The sequence below is a fragment of the Oncorhynchus gorbuscha genome, linkage group LG12 (assembly GCF_021184085.1).
Source record: "Oncorhynchus gorbuscha isolate QuinsamMale2020 ecotype Even-year linkage group LG12, OgorEven_v1.0, whole genome shotgun sequence".
NCBI classification, from domain to species: domain Eukaryota; kingdom Metazoa; phylum Chordata; class Actinopteri; order Salmoniformes; family Salmonidae; genus Oncorhynchus; species Oncorhynchus gorbuscha.
Window position 1 is genome coordinate 79,982,433 of NC_060184.1, and position 23,461 is coordinate 80,005,893.

Below are 23,461 nucleotides of genomic sequence, written 5' to 3' on the forward strand. Positions count from 1 at the left end.
CCCTTCAACTCATCCAGAACGCCGCAGCCCGTCTGGTGTTCAACCTTCCCAAGTTCTCTCACGTCACCCCGCTCCTCCGTTCTCTCCACTGGCTTCCAGTTGAAGCTCGCATCCGCTACAAGACCATGGTGCTTGCCTACGGAGCTGTGAGGGGAACGGCACCTCAGTACCTCCAGGCTCTGATCAGGCCCTACACCCAAACAAGGGCACTGCGTTCATCCACCTCTGGCCTGCTCGCCTCCCTACCACTGAGGAAGTACAGCTCCCGCTCAGCCCAGTCAAAACTGTTCGCCGCCCTGGCCCCCCAATGGTGGAACAAACTCCCTCACGACGCCAGGACAGCGGAGTCAATCACCACCTTCCGGAGACACCTGAAACCCCACCTCTTTAAGGAATACCTAGGATAGGATAAGTAATCCCTCTCACCCCCCCCCTAAGTTTTAGATGCACTATTGTTAAGTGACTGTCCCACTGGATGTCATAAGGTGAATGCACCAATTTGTAAGTCGCTCTGGATAAGAGCGTCTGCTAAATGACTTAAATGTAAATGTAAATGTAATGTTAAATGTGTCAGGTGGCAGGTGTCAGAGTGGTGTGTTTAGGTGGCAGGTGGCAGGTGTCAGAGTGGTGTGTATAGGTGGCAGGTGTCAGAGTGGTGTGTATAGGTGGCAGGTGTCAGAGTGGTGTGTATAGGTGGCAGGTGTCAGAGTGGTGTGTATAGGTGGCAGGTGTCAGAGTGGTGTGTATAGGTGGCAGGTGTCAGAGTGGTGTGTATAGGTGGCAGGTGTCAGAGTGGTGTGTATAGGTGGCAGGTGTCAGAGTGGTGTTTTTAGGTGGCAGGGAAGTCAGGCGCAGGAGAATCAAACTGATGTAATGGAGTATTTCATAACAATAAACAAAACATACTCCAAACACTACATGTAAACAATAAACAAAACATACTCCAAACACTACATGTAAACAATAAACAAAACATACTCCAAACACTAAATGTAAACAATAAACAAAACATACTCCAAACACTACATGTAAACAATAAACAAAACATACTCCAAACACTACATGTAAACAATAAACAAAACATACTCCAAACACTACATGTAAACAATAAACAAAACATACTCCAAACACTACATGTAAACAATAAACAAAACATACTCCAAACATTACATGTAAACAATAAACAAAACATACTCCAAACACTACATGTAAACAATAAACAAAACATACTCCAAACACTACATGTAAACAATAAACAAAACATACTCCAAACACTACATGTAAACAATAAACAAAACATACTCCAAACACTACATGTAAACAATAAACAAAACATACTCCAAACACTACATGTAAACAATAAACAAAACATATACTCCAAACACTACATGTAAACAATAAACAAAACATACTCCAAACACTACATGTAAACAATAAACAAAACATACTCCAAACACTACATGTAAACAATAAACAAAACATACTCCAAACACTACATGTAAACAATAAACAAAACATACTCCAAACACTACATGTAAACAATAAACAAAACATACTCCAAACACTACATGTAAACAATAAACAAAACATACTCCAAACACTGTATGTAAACAATAAACAAAACATACTCCAAACACTACATGTAAACAATAAACAAAACATACTCCAAACACTGTATGTAAACAATAAACAAAACATACTCCAAACACTGTATGTAAACAATAAACAAAGTGGGCAAGAGGACCCGTCGCTCACCAATACAAACTCAATACAACACTGAATAACAAACAATCTCTGACAAAGACATGAGGGGAAACAGAGGGTTAAATACACAACAGGTAATGAACGGGATTGAAACCAGGTGTGTGGGAAGACAAGACAAAACCAATGGAAAATGACAAATGGATCAATGATGGCTAGAAGACCGGTGACGTCGCCTGCCGAGCACCGCCCGAACAAGGAGAGGCTTCGAATTCGGCAGAGGTCGTGACAGCAGGACAGCAGATATGAGTAAATAAACGTACTTTACTCAACATATACAAAAAAGCGAGCCCACTTTAACGGACCCTACTACATACAAACAATTACTCACAAACAGACATGGGGGAACAGAGAGTTAAAAAATGCACAAGTAATTGGGGGAATTGAAACCAGGTGTGTAAGACAATGATAAAACAAATGGAAAATGGAAAAAGTGGATCGTCGATGGCTAGAAGGCCCGGTGACGTCGACCACCGAACGCCGCCCGAACAAGGAGGGGGACCGAATTCGGCGGAAGTCGTGACAATGACATATGTCACCGTAGTAGAACCTCATCCCTAGGCCCTTAGACTCTTGACCTTGAATTCAGAATAACTTGCCATATGGTTGTTGGGATTGTTTGCAAAGGCTTTAGTTTGTAAAATGACACATCCAACAGACCTAGTTGCTACAGTAGGTTATGGAATTGTTCAGGACAGGGAGAGAGTGCTCACCTGTTAGATGAACCTGATTGGCTGTTGTGTGCTCTACTCACCTGTTAGATGAACCTGATTGGCTGTTGTGTGCTCTACTCACCTGTTAGATGAACCTGATTGGCTGTGTGTGCTCTACTCACCTGTTAGATGAACCTGATTGGCTGTGTGTGCTCTACTCACCTGTTAGATGAACCTGATTGGCTGTGTGTGCTCTACTCACCTGTTAGATGAACCTGATTGGCTGTGTGTGCTCTACTCACCTGTTAGATGAACCTGATTGGCTGTGTGTGCTCTACTCACCTGTTAGATGAAACTGATTGGCTGTGTGTGCTCTACTCACCTGTTAGATGAACCAACCTGATTGGCTGTGTGTGCTCTACTCACCTGTTAGATTAAACTGATTGGCTGTGTGTGCTCTACTCACCTGTTAGATGAAACTGATTGGCTGTTGTGTGCTCTACTCACCTGTTAGATGAACCTGATTGGCTGTGTGTGCTCTACTCACCTGTTAGATGAACCAACCTGATTGGCTGTGTTTGCTCTACTCACCTGTTAGATGAACCAAACTGATTGGCTGTGTGTGCTCTACTCACCTGTTAGATGAACCTGATTGGCTGTGTGTGCTCTACTCACCTGTTAGATGAAACTGATTGGCTGTGTGTGCTCTACTCACCTGTTAGATGAACCTGATTGGCTGTGTGTGCTCTACTCACCTGTTAGATGAAACTGATTGGCTGTGTGTGCTCTACTCACCTGTTAGATGAAACGGATTGGCTGTTGTGAGCTCTGCTATTTCATTAACTGGGTGACTTACAGGAGCATTAGGGTTAAGTGGACCAGCTCACTGGTCACCATAGCAGCACCCACCTGTATCACGCGCTCCAGCAGGTATATCTCACTGGTCACCCCCAAAGCCAATTCCCCCTTTGGTCGTCTTTCCTTCCAGTTCTCTGCTGCCAATGACTGGAACAAACTGCAAAAAGCTCTGAAGCTGGAGACTCACATCTCCCTCACTAACTTTAAGCACCAGCTGTCAGAGCAGCTCACAGATCACTGCACCTGGACACAGCCCATCTATCTACCTACCTCATCCCCATACTGTATTATTTATGTATCTTTCTCCTTTGCACCCCAGTATCTCTACTTGCACATTCATCTTCTGCACATCTACCATTCCAGTGTTTAATTGCTATAGTGTAATTACTTTGCCACCATGGCCTATTTATTGCCTTACCTCCATTATCCTACCTCATTTCCACTCACTGTATATAGACTTTTCTTTTCTCTACTTTATCATTGACTGTATGTTTGTTTTACTCCATGTGTAACTCTGTGTTGTTGTATGTGTCGATCTGCTATGCTTTATCTTGGCCAGGTCGCAGTTGTAAGTGAGAACTTGTTCTCAACTAGCCTACCTGCTTAAATAAAGGTGTTCTCAACTAGCCTACCTGCTTAAATAAAGGTGTTCTCAACTAGCCTACCTGGTTAAATAAAGGTGTTCTCAACTAGCCTACCTGCTTAAATAAAGGTGTTCTCAACTAGCCTACCTGGTTAAATAATGGTGTTCTCAACTAGCCTACCTGCTTAAATAAAGATGTTCTCAACTAGCCTACCTGGTTAAATAAAGGTGTTCTCAACTAGTCTACCAGGTTAAATAAAGGTGTTCTCAACTAGCCTACCTGGTTAAATAAATAAAGAATTGCCTTGCTCAGGGGGATACAAACCAGTGAACTTTCGGTTACTGGCCCAATGCTCTTAACTGCTAGGCTGCCTGCCACCCCGTCAGCAGTTCATTATCACGAGTTTACGATGAGAGAAGAGAAGGCAAAGGGTAATGTGAAATCAGAGAAACAGGACACATCATCCGAGCTCAAGTACAGTCACGGCAATGTATGGACTTGACTGTTTTATTTATACGTGAATAGTTGAATGGTTTAAACATCATTTATGCATGTGACTAAAATTGTATTTATGATGTGTCTGATTTCTGGTCCTAAAATAATTCTGTAGTCTTCATTTACAGGGTAATGAGATGTTCTCAAACGTTCTCGTGGACTGTATAATCTCGGAAATCCCAGACCTGACGGACAGTGTTGATCATATGGGAGGCAGGCAACTTCGCGTGATTAAAGGACAAACCATTCCTCCCCATAGCAACTATGCAAATAAGTAATTCCAGAACCAACAACTCCCCCCCCCCCAAAAAAAAACAAGCTCAATCAATCACTCAGAAGATTTACATTGACAGAATTTTTACTTTCGTCATTGACTTAGCGGTCTTATTTGCCATTGAGTGAAAACTGAGCAGCAAAACATGCTTCAAACAGACTCGGAGTTCACTAAAACGCGATGGATCTGTACCGTCATCGGACTGGGCTTTTACCTGGTGGACATTGTGACAGATGTTGGACTAGCAGTGAATTACTTCCTGGTCGGAGACCTGGTCTGGGCTGGACTGACTCTGCTCTCTGTGGCGGTCGCATCGGCAGCCACACAGGTCTTCAGCTACACCTGGTACAGAGATGACATGAGAAAACCCCTTGTTAACCCAGGTGGAGATGGGCTGATATGTGAGATGAATAGAGGAGGACTGATTGGACTCCATGTCATGCAGACAGGCATCTTCACCAGGTATGTGAAGGTATTAGGTGACATATATAAATATTATATTTATCCTCAACTTCAAAGTGATGTTAGATTGACATGTCCACAACATATACACACGATAGTACACTTTCCCGAGGGGGATGACGAAATCATCCGAAAGTATTTTAATCTTTGACAGTTATTTAGCCTTTGTATCCTGGTATCTTTTGAAATCAAATCTTTAGATGCAGGTTAGTGTTATAAAGTCAGACTTATTTAACACAAAAACAAGTTCAATGACAGATAAGAGTGTGTTTTCTTGCATGGGAATGAAACTCCATGTCCTAATATTCTTTACACATCATCTGTCATTCTCAAGAAGTGCGAGGGAGTTGTCAACAGTCCTTATATTCTCTCTGTCTTTACACATCATCTGTCATTCTCAGGAAGTGCGAGGGAGTTGTCAACAGTCCTTATATTCTCTCTGTCTTTACACATCATCTGTCATTCTCAAGAAGTGCGAGGGAGTTGTCAACAGTCCTTATATTCTCTCTGTCTTTACACATCATCTGTCATTCTCAGGAAGTGCGAGGGAGTTGTCAACAGTCCTTATATTCTCTCTGTCTTTACACATCATCTGTCATTCTCAAGAAGTGCGAGGGAGTTGTCAACAGTCCTTATATTCTCTCTGTCTTTACACATCATCTGTCATTCTCAGGAAGTGCGAGGGAGTTGTCAACAGTCCTTATATTCTCTCTGTCTTTACACATCATCTGTCATTCTCAAGAAGTGCGAGGGAGTTGTCAACAGTCCTTATATTCTCTCTGTCTTTACACATCATCTGTCATTCTCAGGAAGTGCGAGGGAGTTGTCAACAGTCCTTATATTCTCTCTGTCTTTACACATCATCTGTCATTCTCAAGAAGTGCGAGGAGTTGTCAACAGTCCTTATATTCTCTCTGTCTTTACACATCATCTGTAATTCTCAGGAAGTGCGAGGGAGTTGTCAACAGTCCTTATATTCTCTCTGTCTTTACACATCATCTGTAATTCTCAGGAAGTGCGAGGGAGTTGTCAACAGTCCTTATATTCTCTCTGTCTTTACACATCATCTGTAATTCTCAGGAAGTGCGAGGGAGTTGTCAACAGTCCTTATATTCTCTCTGTCTTTACACATCATCTGTCATTCTCAGGAAGTGCGAGGGAGTTGTCAACAGTCCTTATATTCTCTCTGTCTTTACACATCATCTGTCATTCTCAGGAAGTGCGAGGGAGTTGTCAACAGTCCTTATATTCTCTCTGTCTTTACACATCATCTGTCATTCTCAATAAGTGCGAGGGAGTTGTCAACAGTCCTTATATTCTCTCTGTCTTTACACATCATCTGTAATTCTCAGGAAGTGCGAGGGAGTTGTCAACAGTCCTTATATTCTCTCTGTCTTTACACATCATCTGTAATTCTCAGGAAGTGCGAGGGAGTTGTCAACAGTCCTTATATTCTCTCTGTCTTTACACATCATCTGTCATTCTCAGGGAGTACGAGGGAGTTGTCAACAGTCCTTATATTCTCTCTGTCTTTACACATCATCTGTCATTCTCAGGGAGTACGAGGGAGTTGTCAACAGTCCTTATATTCTCTCTGTCTTTACACATCATCTGTCATTCTCAGGGAGTTGTCGACATTCTTCAGGTAAACATTCTCAAGTATGTTCCTTGGGCATAGTGGTAATGTTATGTGCAGACTGTAAATACCACATTATCGTCTTTCTGTCTGTCTCTAACGCGCCTTTCCGAAAGTGTTCACATCCCTTGACGTTTTCCACAGTGTGTTGTGTTATAGGCTGAATTTAAAATGGATACAATTGAGATTTTGTGTCACTGATCTACACACAAAAACCCCATAATGTCTTAGTAGAATAATGTTTTTAGACATTTTTACAAATGAATTAAAAATGTAAAAGCTGAAATGTCTTGAGTCAATAAGTATTCAACCTCTTTGTTATGGCACACACCGCCCACATACAATTATCTGTAAGTGTAAATGTTTACACATCTCTCTCGCTTTGTTAATCAAATCAAATCAAACTGTTATTTGTCACATGCTTCGTCAACAACAGGTGTAGATTAACAGTGAAATGATGAATTACAGACCTTCTCAACGATACAGAGAGAAACATAGAAACATAATAACGAGGAATAAATACACAATAAGTAATGATAACCAGGCTATATACAGTGAGTACCAGTACTGAGTCTATGAGTAATGATAACCAGGCTATATACAGTGAGTACCAGTACTGAGTCAATGAGTAATGATAACCAGGCTATATACAGAGAGTACCAGTACTGAGTCAATAAGTAATGATAACCAGGCTATATACAGTGAGTACCAGTACTGAGTCAATGAGTAATGATAACTAGGCTATATACAGTGAGTACCAGTACTGAGTCAATAAGTAATGATAACCAGGCTATATACAGTGAGTACCAGTACTGAGTCAATAAGTAATGATAACCAGGCTATATACAGTGAGTACCAGTACTGAGTCAATAAGTAATGATAACCAGGCTATATACAGTGAGTACCAGTACTGAGTCAATGAGTAATGATAACTAGGCTATATACAGTGAGTACCAGTACTGAGTCAATGAGTAATGATAACCAGGCTATATACAGTGAGTACCAGTACTGAGTCAATGAGTAATGATAACCAGGCTATATACAGTGAGTACCAGTACTGAGTCAATAAGTAATGATAACCAGGCTATATACAGTGAGTACCAGTACTGAGTCAATAAGTAATGATAACCAGGCTATATACAGTGAGTACCAGTACTGAGTCAATGAGTAATGATAACCAGGCTATATACAGTGAGTACCAGTACTGAGTCAATAAGTAATGATAACCAGGCTATATACAGTGAGTACCAGTACTGAGTCTATGAGTAATGATAACCAGGCTATATACAGTGAGTACCAGTACTGAGTCAATAAGTAATGATAACCAGGCTATATACAGTGAGTACCAGTACTGAGTCTATGAGTAATGATAACTAGGCTATACACAGTGAGTACCAGTACTGAGTCAATAAGTAATGATAACCAGGCTATATACAGTGAGTACCAGTACTGAGTCAATAAGTAATGATAACCAGGCTATATACAGTGAGTACCAGTACTGAGTCAATGAGTAATGATAACCAGGCTATATACAGTGAGTACCAGTACTGAGTCAATAAGTAATGATAACTAGGCTATATACAGTGAGTACCAGTACTGAGTCAATGAGTAATGATAACCAGGCTATATACAGTGAGTACCAGTACTGAGTCTATGAGTAATGATAACCAGGCTATATACAGTGAGTACCAGTACTGAGTCTATGAGTAATGATAACCAGGCTATATACAGTGAGTACCAGTACTGAGTCTATGAGTAATGATAACCAGGCTATATACAGTGAGTACCAGTACTGAGTCTATGAGTAATGATAACCAGGCTATATACAGTGAGTACCAGTACTGAGTCTATGAGTAATGATAACCAGGCTATATACAGTGAGTACCAGTACTGAGTCAATGAGTAATGATAACCAGGCTATATACAGTGAGTACCAGTACTGAGTCAATGAGTAATGATAACCAGGCTATATACAGTGAGTACCAGTACTGAGTCAATAAGTAATGATAACTAGGCTATATACAGTGAGTACCAGTACTGAGTCAATGAGTAATGATAACCAGGCTATATACAGTGAGTACCAGTACTGAGTCTATGAGTAATGATAACCAGGCTATATACAGTGAGTACCAGTACTGAGTCTATGAGTAATGATAACCAGGCTATATACAGTGAGTACCAGTACTGAGTCTATGAGTAATGATAACCAGGCTATATACAGTGAGTACCAGTACTGAGTCTATGAGTAATGATAACCAGGCTATATACAGTGAGTACCAGTACTGAGTCTATGAGTAATGATAACCAGGCTATATACAGTGAGTACCAGTACTGAGTCAATGAGTAATGATAACCAGGCTATATACAGTGAGTACCAGTACTGAGTCAATGTGTTCAGTTATTACCATCTGTTGAAGGCTGGTTTCAGAGCGTCTGTCTGTCTGTCTGTCTGTCTGTCTGTCTGTCTGTCTGTCTGTCTGTCTGTCTGTCTGTCTGTCTGTCTGTCTGTCTGTCTGTCTGTCTGTCTGTCTGTCTGTCTGTCTGTCTGTCTGTCTGTCTGTCTGTCTGTCTGTCTGTCTGTCTGTCTGTCTGTCTGTCTGTCTGTCTGTCTGTCTGTCTGTCTGTCTGTCTGTCTGTCTGTCTCTATACCAATACACATCTCTCTTTCTGTTAGGTACTACGACCTGTTGAAGGCTGGTTTCAGAGCGTCTGTCTGTCTCTATACCAATACACATCTCTCTTTCTGTTAGGTACTACGACCTGTTAAAGGTGGGATACAGGGCTATGTTTTCCAAGCCTCTTGGGCCTGTTGAATGCCCCAGAGATGTGCACCTGGCCCTGTTTGGCCGAGCGACTGATCTGAGCATGCTCAAACTGTTTGAGACGTTCCTTGAGAGCGTTCCACAGCTAGTCCTCCAACTCTACATTATGCTGGGCCACGGACACAGGTCCATACTACAATGTGAGTACTGTAGCAACGATCATCAGAATTGATAAAAGGTTTTAAAAAACAAGGTTTTAAAAACTTATAAAGGCAACAGTTGAAGATTCTCCAAACTTTTAGATTTGTTATAAAATCCATCAGATATTGACAGAATTATATCATATAAACGATTTTACAGACAAGTAATAAATGGAGTTCAGTTATTAAATTGATTGAAAATATATATATATATTTTTCTGTACATTTGGAAAGTATTCAGACCCCTTGACTTTTTCCACATTTTGTTACGTTACAGCCTTATTCTAAAATTGATTAAATAGTTTATTTCCCTCATCAATCTGCAGACCCCATAATGACAAAGCAAAAACGTTTTTTAAAAAGATATTTTTGCAAATGAAACATTTACATAAATATTCAGACTCTTTACTCAGTACTTTGTTGAAGCACCTTTGGCAGCGATTACAGCCTCAAGTTTTATTGGGTATGATGCTACAAGCCTGGCAAACCTGTATTTGGGGAGTCTTCAGGTCTCTCCAGAGATGTTAGATCGGGTTCAAGTTCGGTCTCTGGCTGGGCAACGCAAGGACATTCAGAGACTTGTCCTGAAGCCACTTCTGTGTTGTCTTGGCTGTGTGCTTAGGGTCGTTGTCCTGTTGGAAGGTGAACCTTCACTCCAGTCTGAGGCCCTGAGTGACCTGGAGCAGGTTTTCATCAAGGATCTCTCTGTACGTTGCTCCTTTCATCTTTCTCTCAAACCTGACTAGTCTCTTCATCAGACCAGATAATCTTGTTTCTAATGGTATCGGAGTCCTTTAGGAGCCTATTGGCAAACTCCAAGCGCGCTGTCATGTGTCATGTGTGTAACTGAGGAGTTGCTTCCGTCTGGCCACTACAATAAAGTCCTGATTGATGGAGAGCAACAGAGATGGTTGTCCTTCTGGAAGGTTTTTCCATCTCCACAGAGGAACTCTGGATTTCTGTCAGAGTGACCATCAGGTTCTTGGTCACCTCCCTGACCAAGGCCCTTCTGCCCTGATTGCTCAGTTTGGAGCAACATTTCTTCCATTAAAGAATGATGGAGACCACTGTGTTCTTGGAGACCTTCAATGCTGCAGACATTTTTTGGTACCTTTTCCCAGATCTGTGCCTCGACACAATTCTGTCTCGGAGCTCTATGGACAATTTCTTCGACCTCATGGCTTGGTTTTTGCTCTGACGTGCACTGTCAACCGTGGGACCTTATATAGACAGGTGTGTGCCTTTCCAAATAATGTCCAATCTATTGAATTTACCACAGGTGGACTCCAATCAAGTTGTAGAAACATCTGAAGGATGATCAATGGAAACAGGATGCAGCTGAGCTCAATTTCGAGTCTCATGACAAAAGAAAAAAAGTCCAAACAAGTTGTAGAATTTGCATTTCCCTTTACTTTATTTAACCAGGTAGGCTAGTTGAGAACACCTTTATTTAACCAGGTAGGCTAGTTGAGAACACCATTATTTAACCAGGTAGGCTAGTTGAGAACACCTTCATTAACCAGGTAGGCTAGTTGAGAACACCTTCATTAACCAGGTAGGCTAGTTGAGAACACCTTCATTAACCAGATAGGCTAGTTGAGAACACCTTTATTTAACCAGGTAGGCTAGTTGAGAACACCTTTATTTAACCAGGTAGGCCAGTTGAGAACACCTTTATTTAACCAGGTAGGCCAGTTGAGAACACCTTTATTTAACCAGGTAGGCTAGTTGAGAACACCTTTATTTAACCAGGTAGGCTAGTTGAGAACACCTTCATTAACCAGGTAGGCCAGTTGAGAACACCTTCATTAACCAGGTAGGCCAGTTGAGAACACCTTCATTAACCAGGTAGGCCAGTTGAGAACACCTTCATTAACCAGGTAGGCCAGTTGAGAACACCTTCATTAACCAGGTAGGCCAGTTGAGAACAGCTTAATTAACCAGGTAGGCCAATTGAGAACACCTTCATTAACCAGGTAGGCCAGTTGAGAACACCTTCATTAACCAGGTAAGCTAGTGGAGAACAAGTTCTCACTTACAACTGCGACCTGGCCGAGATAAAGCATAGCAATTTGACACATACAACAACACAGAGTTACACATGGAATAAACAAAACATAGTCAATAATACAGTAGAACAAAAGAAAACAAAAAGTATATATACAGTCAGTGCAAATGAGGTAAGCTAAGGGAGTTAAGGCAATAAATAGGCCATGGTGGCGAAGTAATTACAATATAGCAAATAAACACTGGAATGGTAGATGTGCTGAAGATGAATGTGCAAGTAGAGATACTGGGGTGCAAAGGATCAAGATAAATGTATAAATACAGTATGGGGATGAGGTAGATAGATGGGCTGTTTACAGATGGGCTATTTCCAGGTGCAATGATCTGTGAGCTGCTCTGACAGCTGGTGCTTAAAGCTAGTGAGGGAGATGTGAGTCTCCAGCTTCAGAGATTTTGTAGTTCGTTCCAGTCATTGGCAGCAGAGAACTGGAAGGAGAGGCAGCCAAAGGAAGAATTGTCTTTGGGGATGACCAGTGAGATATACCTGCTGGAGATCGTGCTACGAGTGGGTGCTGCTATGGTGACCAGTGAGATATACCTGCTGGAGAGCGTGCTACGAGTGGGTGCTATGGTGACCAGTGAGATATACCTGCTGGAGTGCGTGCTACGAGTGGGTGCTACTATGGTGACCAGTGAGATATACCTGCTGGAGAGCGTGCTACGAGTGGGTGCTGCTATGGTGACCAGTGAGATATACCTGCTGGAGAGCGTGCTATGAGTGGGTGCTGCTATGGTGACCAGTGAGATATAACTGCTGGAGAGCGTGCTATGAGTGGGTGCTGCTATGGTGACCAGTGAGATATACCTGCTGGAGAGCGTACTACGAGTGGGTGCTGCTATGGTGACCAGTGAGATATACCTGCTGGAGAGCGTGCTATGAGTGGGTGCTGCTATGGTGACCAGTGAGATATAACTGCTGGAGAGCGTGCTATGAGTGGGTGCTGCTATGGTGACCAGTGAGATATACCTGCTGGAGAGCGTGCTACGAGTGGGTGCTGCTATGGTGACCAGTGAGCTGAGATAAGGTGGGGCTTACCTAGCAGAAAAATCTCAATGATGAACAGGAAACAGGATGCACCTCAGCTCAATGTTGAGTCTCATAGCAAAGGGTCTGAATACTTAGGTAAATAAGCTGTTTCTGTTTTTTATTTTTAATAGAAAACGTGTTTGCGCTTTGTCATTATGGGGTATTGTGATGTCATTATGGGGTATTGTGATGTCATTATGGGGTATTGTGATGTCATTATGGGGTATTGTGATGTCATTATGGGGGATTGTGATGTCATTATGGGGTATTGTGATGTCATTATGGGGTATTGTGATGTCATTATGGGGGATTGTGATGTCATTATGGGGTATTGTGATGTCATTATGGGGTATTGTGTGTAGATTGATGAGGATTTGTATGTATTTAATCAATTTCAGAAAAAGGCTGTAACATAACAACATTTGGAAAAAGTGAATACTGAATACTCTCCGAATTCACAGTATAACACATTATCATTGAATCCGGAATTTGTGAAAATATTTTCTATTAAAATAAAGAAAATTATATATGCCTCATATATGAAAACATTAATACAAAGGGTTAAAACAGGGCTGAAACCACCTAACAAACACCTGTTCTATGTACCCTACCTGTATACACCTGTTCTGTCTACCCTACCCGTATTTACCTGTTCTGTCTACACTACCTGTATACACGTGTTCTGTCTACCCTACCCGTATTTACCTGTTCTGTCTACACTACCTGTATACACCTGTTCTGTCTACCCTACCTGTATTTACCTGTTCTGTCTACACTACCTGTATACACCTGTTCTGTCTACCCTACCTGTATTTACCTGTTCTGTCTACACTACCTGTATACACCTGTTCTGTCTACACTACCTGTATTTACCTGTTCTGTCTACACTACCTGTATACACCTGTTCTGTCTACTCTACCTGTATTTACCTGTTCTGTCTACACTACCTGTATTTACCTGTTCTGTCTACCCTACCTGTATTTACCTGTTCTGTCTACACTACCTGTATTTACCTGCTCTGTCTACACTACCTGTATACACCTGTTCTGTCTACCCTACCTGTATACACCTGTTCTGTCTACCCTACCTGTATTTACCTGTTCTGTCTACCCTACCTCTATACACCTGTTCTGTCTACCCTACCTGTATACACCTGTTCTGTCTACACTACCTGTATACACCTGTTCTATCTACCCTACCTGTATACACCTGTTCTATCTACCCTACCTGTATACACCTGTTCTATCTACCCTACCTGTATACACCTGTTCTATCTACCCTACCCGTATTTACCTGTTCTATCTACCCTACCTGTATACACCTGTTCTGTCTACCCTACCCGTATACACCTGTTCTATCTACCCTACCTGTATACACCTGTTCTATCTACCCTACCTGTATACACCTGTTCTGTCTACCCTACCTGTATACACCTGTTCTATCTACCCTACCTGTATACACCTGTTCTATCTACCCTACCTGTATACACCTGTTCTATCTACCCTACCTGTATACACCTGTTCTATCTACCCTACCTGTATACACCTGTTCTATCTACCCTACCCGTATTTACCTGTTCTATCTACCCTACCTGTATACACCTGTTCTATCTACCCTACCTGTATACACCTGTTCTATCTACCCTACCTGTATACACCTGTTCTATCTACCCTACCTGTATACACCTGTTCTATCTACCCTACCTGTATACACCTGTTCTATCTACCCTAAACGATAAGGAGAGAGAGCGAGAGAGGGAGAGAGGGAGGGGAAGAGAGGGATAGAAAGAGGGAAAGAACCTAATAAGACCAGCAGAGGGAAACGAATAGAAGGGAAGCACAGAGACAAGACATGATAACCAATGACAAAACATGACAGTACCCCCCCACTCACCGAGCGCCTCCTGGCGCACTCGAGGAGGAACCCTGGCGGCAACGGAGGAAATCATCAATCAGCGAACGGTCCAGCACGTCCCGAGATGGAACCCAACTCCTCTCCTCAGGACCGTAACCCTCCCAATCCACTAAGTACTGGTGACCACGTCCCCGAGAACGCATGTCCATGATCTTACGTACCTTGTAAATAGGTGCGCCCTCGACAAGGACGGGGGGAAGACGAACGGGGGCGCGAAGAAAGGGCTTGACACAGGAGACATGGAAGACAGGGTGGACGCGACGAAGATGTCGCGGAAGAAGCAGTCGCACAGCGACAGGATTGACGACCTGGGAGACACGGAACGGACCAATGAACCGCGGAGTCAACTTGCGAGAAGCTGTCGTAAGGGGAAGGTTACGAGTGGAAAGCCACACTCTCTGGCCGCGACAATACCTAGGACTCTTAATCCTACGTTTATTGGCGGCTCTCACAGTCTGCGCCCTGTAACGGCAAAGTGCAGACCTCACCCTCCTCCAGGTGCGCTCACAACGTTGGACAAACGCCTGAGCGGAGGGAACGCTGGACTCGGCGAGCTGGGACGAGAACAGAGGAGGCTGGTACCCCAGACTACTCTGAAACGGAGATAGCCCGGTAGCAGACGAAGGAAGCGAGTTGTGAGCGTATTCTGCCCAGGGGAGCTGTTCTGCCCAAGACGCAGGGTTTCTAAAAGAAAGGCTGCGTAATATGCGACCAATCGTCTGATTGGCCCTTTCTGCTTGACCGTTAGACTGGGGATGAAAACCGGAAGAGAGACTGACGGAAGCACCAATCAAACGACAGAATTCCCTCCAAAACTGTGACGTGAATTGCGGACCTCTGTCTGAAACGGCGTCTAACGGGAGGCCATGAATTCTGAACACATTCTCAATGATGATTTGTGCCGTCTCCTTAGCGGAAGGAAGCTTAGCGAGGGGAATGAAATGTGCCGCCTTAGAGAACCTATCGACAACCGTAAGAATCACAGTCTTCCCCGCAGACGAAGGCAGACCGGTAATGAAGTCTAAGGCGATGTGAGACCATGGTCGAGAAGGAATGGGAAGCGGTCTGAGACGACCGGCAGGAGGAGAGTTACCTGACTTAGTCTGCGCGCAGTCCGAACAAGCAGCCACGAAACGGCGCGTGTCACGCTCCTGAGTAGGCCACCAAAACCGCTGGCGAATAGAAGCAAGTGTACCCCGAACGCCGGGGTGGCCAGCTAACTTGGCAGAGTGAGCCCACTGAAGAACAGCCAGACGAGTAGAAACAGGAACGAAAAGAAGGTTACTAGGACAAGCGCGCGGCGACGCAGTGTGAGTGAGTGCTTGCTTAACCTGTCTCTCAATTCCCCAGACAGTCAACCCGACAACACGCCCATCAGGAAGAATCCCCTCGGGATCGGTAGAAGCCACAGAAGAACTAAAGAGACGGGATAAGGCATCAGGCTTGGTGTTCTTATTACCCGGGCGATAAGAAATCACGAACTCGAAACGAGCGAAAAACAACGCCCAACGAGCTTGACGTGCATTAAGTCGTTTGGCAGAACGGATGTACTCAAGGTTCTTATGGTCAGTCCAAACGACAAAAGGAACGGTCGCCCCCTCCAACCACTGTCGCCATTCGCCTAGGGCTAAGCGGATGGCGAGCAGTTCGCGGTTACCCACATCGTAGTTGCGTTCCGATGGCGACAGGCGATGAGAAAAATAAGCGCAAGGATGGACCTTATCGTCAGACTGGAAGCGCTGGGATAGAATGGCTCCCACGCCCACCTCTGAAGCGTCAACCTCGACAATGTTTAGTGACGTCAGGAGTAACAAGGATAGGAGCGGACGTAAAACGCTTCTTGAGGAGATCAAAAGCTCCCTGGGCGGAACCGGACCACTTAAAGCACGTCTTGACAGAAGTAAGAGCTGTGAGAGGGGCAGCAACTTGACCGAAATTACGAATGAAACGCCGATAGAAATTAGCAAAACCTAGAAAGCGCTGCAACTCGACACGTGACCTTGGAACGGGCCAATCACTGACAGCCTGGACTTTAGCGGGATCCATCTGAATGCCTTCAGCGGAAATAACAGAACCGAGAAATGTGACAGAGGAGACATGAAAGGCGCACTTCTCAGCCTTCACGTAGAGACAATTCTCTAAAAGGCGTTGGAGTACACGTCGAACGTGCTGAACATGAATCTCGAGTGACGGTGAAAAAATCAGGATATCGTCAAGGTAGACAAAAACAAAGATGTTCAGCATGTCTCTCAGTACATCATTAACTAATGCCTGAAAAACAGCTGGAGCATTAGCGAGACCGAACGGCAGAACCCGGTACTCAAAATGCCCTAACGGAGTGTTAAACGCCGTTTTCCACTCGTCCCCCTCTCTGATGCGCACGAGATGGTAAGCGTTACGAAGGTCCAACTTAGTAAAGAACCTGGCTCCCTGCAGAATCTCGAAGGCTGACGACATAAGGGGAAGCGGATAACGATTCTTAACCGTTATGTCATTCAGCCCTCGATAATCCACGCAGGGGCGCAGAGTACCGTCCTTCTTCTTAACAAAAAAAACCCCCGCTCCGGCGGGAGAGGAAGAAGGCACTATGGTACCGGCGTCGAGAGAAACAGACAAATAATCCTCGACAGCCTTACGTTCGGGAGCCGACAGAAAGTATAGTCTACCCCGAGGGGGAGTGGTCCCCGGAAGGAGATCAATACTACAATCATACGACCGGTGAGGAGGAAGGGAGTTGGCTCTGGACCGACTGAAGACCGTGCGCAGATCATGATATTCCTCCGGCACTCCTGTCAAATCACCAGGTTCCTCCTGAGAAGAGGGGACAGAAGAAACAGGAGGGATAGCAGACATTAAACACTTCACATGACAAGAAACGTTCCAGGATAGGATAGAATTACTAGACCAATTAATAGAAGGATTATGACATACTAGCCAGGGATGACCCAAAACAACAGGTGTAAAAGGTGAACGAAAAATCAAAAAGGAAATGGTCTCACTGTGGTTACCAGATACTGTGAGGGTCAAAGGTAGTGTCTCATATCTGATACTGGGGAGAAGACTACCATCTAAGGCGAACATGGGCGTGGGCTTCCCTAACTGTCTGAGAGGAATGTCATGTTTCCGAGCCCATGCTTCGTCCATAAAACAACCCTCAGCTCCAGAGTCTATCAAGGCACTGCAGGAAGCAGCCGAACCGGTCCAGCGTAGATGGACCGACATGGTATTACAGGATCTTGATGGAGAGACCTGAGTAGTAGCGCTCACCAGTAGCCCTCCGCTTACTGATGAGCTCTGGCTTTTACTGGACATGAATTGACAAAATGTCCAGCAGAACCGCAATAGAGGCAAAGGCGGTTGGTGATCCTCCGTTCCCTCTCCTTAGTCGAGATGCGAATACCTCCCAGCTGCATGGGCTCAGTCTCTGAGCCGGAGGGGGGAGATGGTTGCGATGCGGAGAGGGGGAACACCGTTAACGCGAGCTCTCTTCCACAAGCTCGGTGACGAAGATCTACCCGTCGTTCTATGCGGATGGCGAGTGCAATCAAAGAGTCCACACTGGAAGGAACCTGCCGGGAGAGAATCTCATCCTTAACCTCAGCGTGGAGTCCCTCCAGAAAACGAGCGAGCAACGCCGGCTCGTTCCAGTCACTAGAGGCAGCAAGAGCGCGAAACTCTATAGAGTAATCCGTTATGGATCGATCACCTTGACATAGGGAAGCCAGGGCCCTAGAAGCCTCCCTACCAAAAACTGAATGATCAAAAACCCGTATCATCTCCTCTTTAAAGTTCAGGTAATTGTTAGAACACTCAGCCCTTGCCTCCCAGATAGCTGTGCCCCACTCTCGAGCCCGACCAGTAAGGAGTGAAATGACGTAAGCAATCCGAGCTCTCTCTCTTGAGTATGTGTTGGGTTGGAGAGAGAACACAATATCACACTGGGTGAGAAAGGAGCGGCACTCAGTGGGCTGCCCAGAGTAACATGGTGGGTTATTAACCCTAGGTTCCGGAGACTCGGAAGAACAGGAAGTAGCTGGTGGCACGAGACGAAGACTCTGAAACTGTCCTGAGAGGTCGGAAACCTGAGCGGCCAGGGTCTCAACGGCATGACGAGCAGCAGACAATTCCTGCTCGTGTCTGCCGAGCATTGCTCCCTGGATCTCGACGGCAGTGTTACGAGAATCCGTAGTCGCTGGGTCCATTCTTGGTCGGATCCTTCTGTTATGCTGGTGAATGAGGACCCAAAAGCGACTTAACGAAAACAGAGTCTTTATTCCAGTATATGACAAAAGTAATAATCCTGGAAATATCAAGGAGAAAACAAAACAGGAAAAACTGAAATCCACTCGTAGTAGCGAGGACTGACTGGAGACTCGACCATAGACTGCAGGTTGCTTCGGGAAGGCACCGACCGTAGCAGACTAAGACACCTGCTCATACGCAGCATCTGAAGAAGATAAAACACGACAGGGCGAGACAAGGACACAGAACAGCGAACATCATACAAGGATCCGACAAGGACAGAAGCGGAAAACAGAGGGAGAAATAGTGGCTCTAATCAGAGGGCAAAATAGGGGACAGGTGTGAAAAGAGTAAATGAGGAACAGCTGGGAGCAGGAACGGAACGATAAGGAGAGAGAGCGAGAGAGGGAGAGAGGGAGGGGAAGAGAGGGATAGAAAGAGGGAAAGAACCTAATAAGACCAGCAGAGGGAAACGAATAGAAGGGAAGCACAGAGACAAGACGTGATAACCAATGACAAAACATGACATATAGAGTACTGTACACACTACAATTACTGAGGTTTAAGTATATAGAGTACTGCACACTACAATTACTGAGGTTTAAATATATAGAGTACTGTACACACTACAATTACTGAGGTTTAAATATATAGAGTACTGTACACACTACAATTACTGAGGTTTAAATATATAGAGTACTGCACACTACAATTACTGAGGTTTAAATATATAGAGTACTGTACACACTACAATTACTTAGGTTTAAATATATAGAGTATTGCACACTACAATTACTGAGGTTTAAATATATAGAGTACTGCACACACTACAATTACTGAGGTTTAAATATATAGAGTACTGCACACTACAATTACTGAGGTTTAAATATATAGAGTACTGCATTTTCCCAAATTTGAAACCCTGATTCACATAGCGAGCTGTGGGTTGGCAGCGCACTACATTGCTGCCTTCCATAAGATGAGGGACAGTGTCTGACAGACCAATCAACCTGCACATGTCCTCTACTGTATACTTATTGTTATTGTTCAGTGTATGGTTATTTTGACCCTTGGTTATTGTTGTTACTGTTGTCCCATTGACAATTTTGATTCTCATTTGATTTATTTTTATATTGTAAATATCCAAAATAAGCTTTGGCAATATGTACATTGTTACGTCATGCCAATAAAGCACATTTAATTGAATTGAATTGAATTGAGAGAGAGACTATATGTGTGTTAGAGAGAGCAACCAAGAGAGAGAGAGAGAGAGACAGAGAGAGAGAAACTGAGAGAGAGAGAGAGAGAGAGAGAGAGAGAGAGAGAGAGAGAGAGAGAGAGAGAGAGAGAGAGAGAGAGAGAGAGAGAGAGAAAGAGCAACCGAGAGAGAGACTGTGAATGTGTGAGAGACAGGCACAGAGAGCGAGAGAGACTGCAGCACTGCCACAACTTGACTCTCACATGCCTGTCTTTCACATGCCTGTTTCTCACATGTCTGTCTCTCACATGCCTGTCTCTCACATGCCTGTCTCTCACATGTCTGTCTCTCACATGCCTGTCTTTCACATGCCTGTCTCTCACATGTCTGTCTCTCACATGCCTGTCTCTCACATGCCTGTCTCTCACATGTCTGTCTCTCACATGCCTGTTTCTCACATGTCTGTCTCTCACATGCCTGTCTTTCACATGCCTGTCTCTCACATGTCTGTCTCTCACATGCCTGTCTCTCACATGCCTGTCTTTCACATGCCTGTCTTTCACATGTCTGTCTTTCACATGCCTGTCTCTCACATGTCTGTCTTTCACATGCCTGTCTCTCACATGTCTGTCTCTCACATGCCTGTCTCTCACATGCCTGTCTCTCACATGTCTGTCTCTCACATGCCTGTTTCTCACATGTCTGTCTCTCACATGCCTGTCTTTCACATGCCTGTCTCTCACATGTCTGTCTCTCACATGCCTGTCTCTCACATGCCTGTCTTTCACATGCCTGTCTTTCACATGTCTGTCTTTCACATGCCTGTCTCTCACATGTCTGTCTTTCACATGCCTGTCTTTCACATGCCTGTCTCTCAAGATCCTTCTCTAATGTGTGTCTCATCTTCCCCTGTGCAGGCATCTGCATGGTGGGCTCATTCATCAACATCGCCTGGGCTATAGTGGACTACCGCCGGTGTCTCCGTCGATCCTTACCCCAGGTAATATAATAATAATATATAATAACATAATCATATGATCATATAGTGATATATATATAATAATGAATATAACATCCCCAGGTCCGAGAGATGCCTTCTGGCCTCCCTACCTTTGTCTACCTCCTATACAAGCTGTTGACCATCACCGCTCACATCCTCAGCCTCAGCCTCTTCCTCGTCCTCAGCCCCTACAGTACCCTGGGAATGGCTGTCGTCTGGCTGGCTGGAACCCTCTGGGCCCATTGGGTCCGTACTGATTTCTGCATGTCTAAAGGTCTAGAGAGGCTCTATCGGATCATCGTGGGAGTCGTCCTCATATTCACCTTCTTTAACGTGAAAGGACAGGATACCAGATGGCCGATGGCTGTGTACTACGTTCTCTTTGCGTTAGTGAACCTCTCTGGTCCTTTGCTGCTGGTTCTGGTGAGGCCAGAGGTTAACGCTGCTGAGTACTTCTGGCCGGTGACACTGCTGATATTTGGAGGGACCGTTCTAGGGCTGGTCTGTCTGCTCCTGTATTATACTGTCTGCCACCCCAGAGGGAGGAGTCTACAGGCAGATGAGCTGGATGGACACATGCGACAGGAGAGAGAAACAGAGACGCCAGGCAACATGGTGAGAGGTAGGAACTTCCTACAGCTCTGAGCCTCGTTTCCTGCACCACTCTGAAAGACCTGAATGACCTGAATGACCTGAATGACCTGAATGACCTGAATGACCTGAATGACCTGAATGACCTGAATCAAATCAAATCAAATCAAATCTATTTATATAGCCCTTCGTACATCAGCTGATATCTCAAAGTGCCGTACAGAAACCCAGCCTAAAACCCCAAACAGCAAACAATGCAGGTGTAAAAGCACGGTGGCTAGGAAAAACTCCCTAGAAAGGCCAAAACCTAGGAAGAAACCTAGAGAGGAACCGGGCTATGTGGGGTGGCCAGTCCTCTTCTGGCTGTGCCGGGTGGAGATTATAACAGAACGTGGCCAAGATGTTCAAATGTTCATAAATGACCAGCATGGTTGAATAATAGTAAGGCAGAACAGTTGAAACTGGAGCAGGAGCATGGCCAGGTGGACTGGGGACAGCAAGGAGTCCTCATGTCAGGTAGTCCTGGGACATGGTCCTAGGGCCCAGGCCAGTTGAAACTGGAGCAGCAGCATGGCCAGGTGGACTGGGGACAGCAAGGAGTCATCATGTCAGGTAGTCCTGGGGCATGGTCCTAGGGCTCAGGTCCTCCGAGAGAGAGAAAGAAAGAGAGAAGGAGAGAATTAGAGAACGCACACTTAGATTCACACAGGACACCTGAATAGGACAGGAGAAGTACTCCAGATAAACAAACTGACCCTAGCCCCCCGACACATAAACTACTGCAGCATAAATACTGGAGGCTGAGACAGGAGGGGTCAGGAGACACTGTGGCCCCATCCGAGGACACCCCCGGACAGGGCCAAACAGGAAGGATATAACCCCACCCACTCTGCCAAAGCACAGCCCCCACACCACTAGAGGGAAATCTTCAACCACCAACTGAATGACCTGAATGACCTGATAGACCTGAATGACCTGAATGACCTGAATGACCTGAATGACCTGAACAGTTAAAAAGGAGTCTGATGTTTGACCTTTCAGGTCTGGTCCCTTCAGCTGAGATGAAGGAGAGGACATAAGGGAGTCACTTCACGCTAGTGAAACACAGCCCCTATCTGTGGATTCAGGATGTGCAATGCAAAACAGAGAACACAAGGTGGCACTGTTGTCTCTCTTTACAGGCTATGGCCATCTAGCATTTTAGAGTAAAGTGAAGAAGAAAGACGTTGCTATGGACGTTGCCGTTGCTATGATGACGTTACTATGGACATTCTCTTTGATATGTTAAAGACTCTTTTACTGACCTGCCAATAACTGAAATATGTTTAATTTATTTTAATCTCTGACACACTTTCCACTGTTTCTGATAGTTTAACTGTCTTTTAACCTCTTATAAGTATTCTGATGTTCTGTGTAATATTTACTATCTGTGAATGCACTTTAAAACTTTAAAATATAATATATTTAATAAATAAAAATGTAGCATAACTACCTTTTATCATTACAATTATTACATTATTATTATTATTATTAATTATTATAGATGACATACTGTATGAATACCAGCTCAGAAATACCCCCAACACTAGTAAGGGTAATTTCAATGCTAATTAATCATAACAAACCGGGTTTCATTGGCTGAGGGGCGCCGACGTGTGCCTCTCTGATGACGGCTCAAATGGCACCCTATTCCCTATTCAGTGCACTACTTTTGACCAGAGCCCTGAGATCTGGTCA

The 23,461-nt window shown here is 44.3% G+C and overlaps 1 protein-coding gene across 2 annotated transcripts; it reads left to right on the forward strand.

Annotated features, from left to right (window-relative positions):
• Positions 1–4,263: 4,263 nt before the first annotated feature.
• Positions 4,264–23,212, forward strand: LOC123991432 (XK-related protein 9-like). Of its 2 annotated transcripts, XR_006830793.1 has the most exons (6): positions 4,264–4,346; positions 4,480–5,087; positions 9,474–9,685; positions 21,051–21,133; positions 21,215–21,876; positions 22,688–23,212. XR_006830793.1 is itself a non-coding variant. In XM_046293022.1 (5 exons), the coding sequence occupies exons 2-5, from the start codon at positions 4,771–4,773 to the stop codon at positions 21,776–21,778; spliced, it is 1,176 nt and encodes a 391-aa protein (XP_046148978.1). In that variant the 5' UTR covers positions 4,264–4,346; positions 4,480–4,770; the 3' UTR covers positions 21,779–21,999. The 2 variants fall into 2 exon arrangements, 1 of the variants encoding a protein (XP_046148978.1); XM_046293022.1 differs by lacking the exon at positions 22,688–23,212 and having other exon boundaries at positions 21,215–21,999.
• Positions 23,213–23,461: the final 249 nt, after the last annotated feature.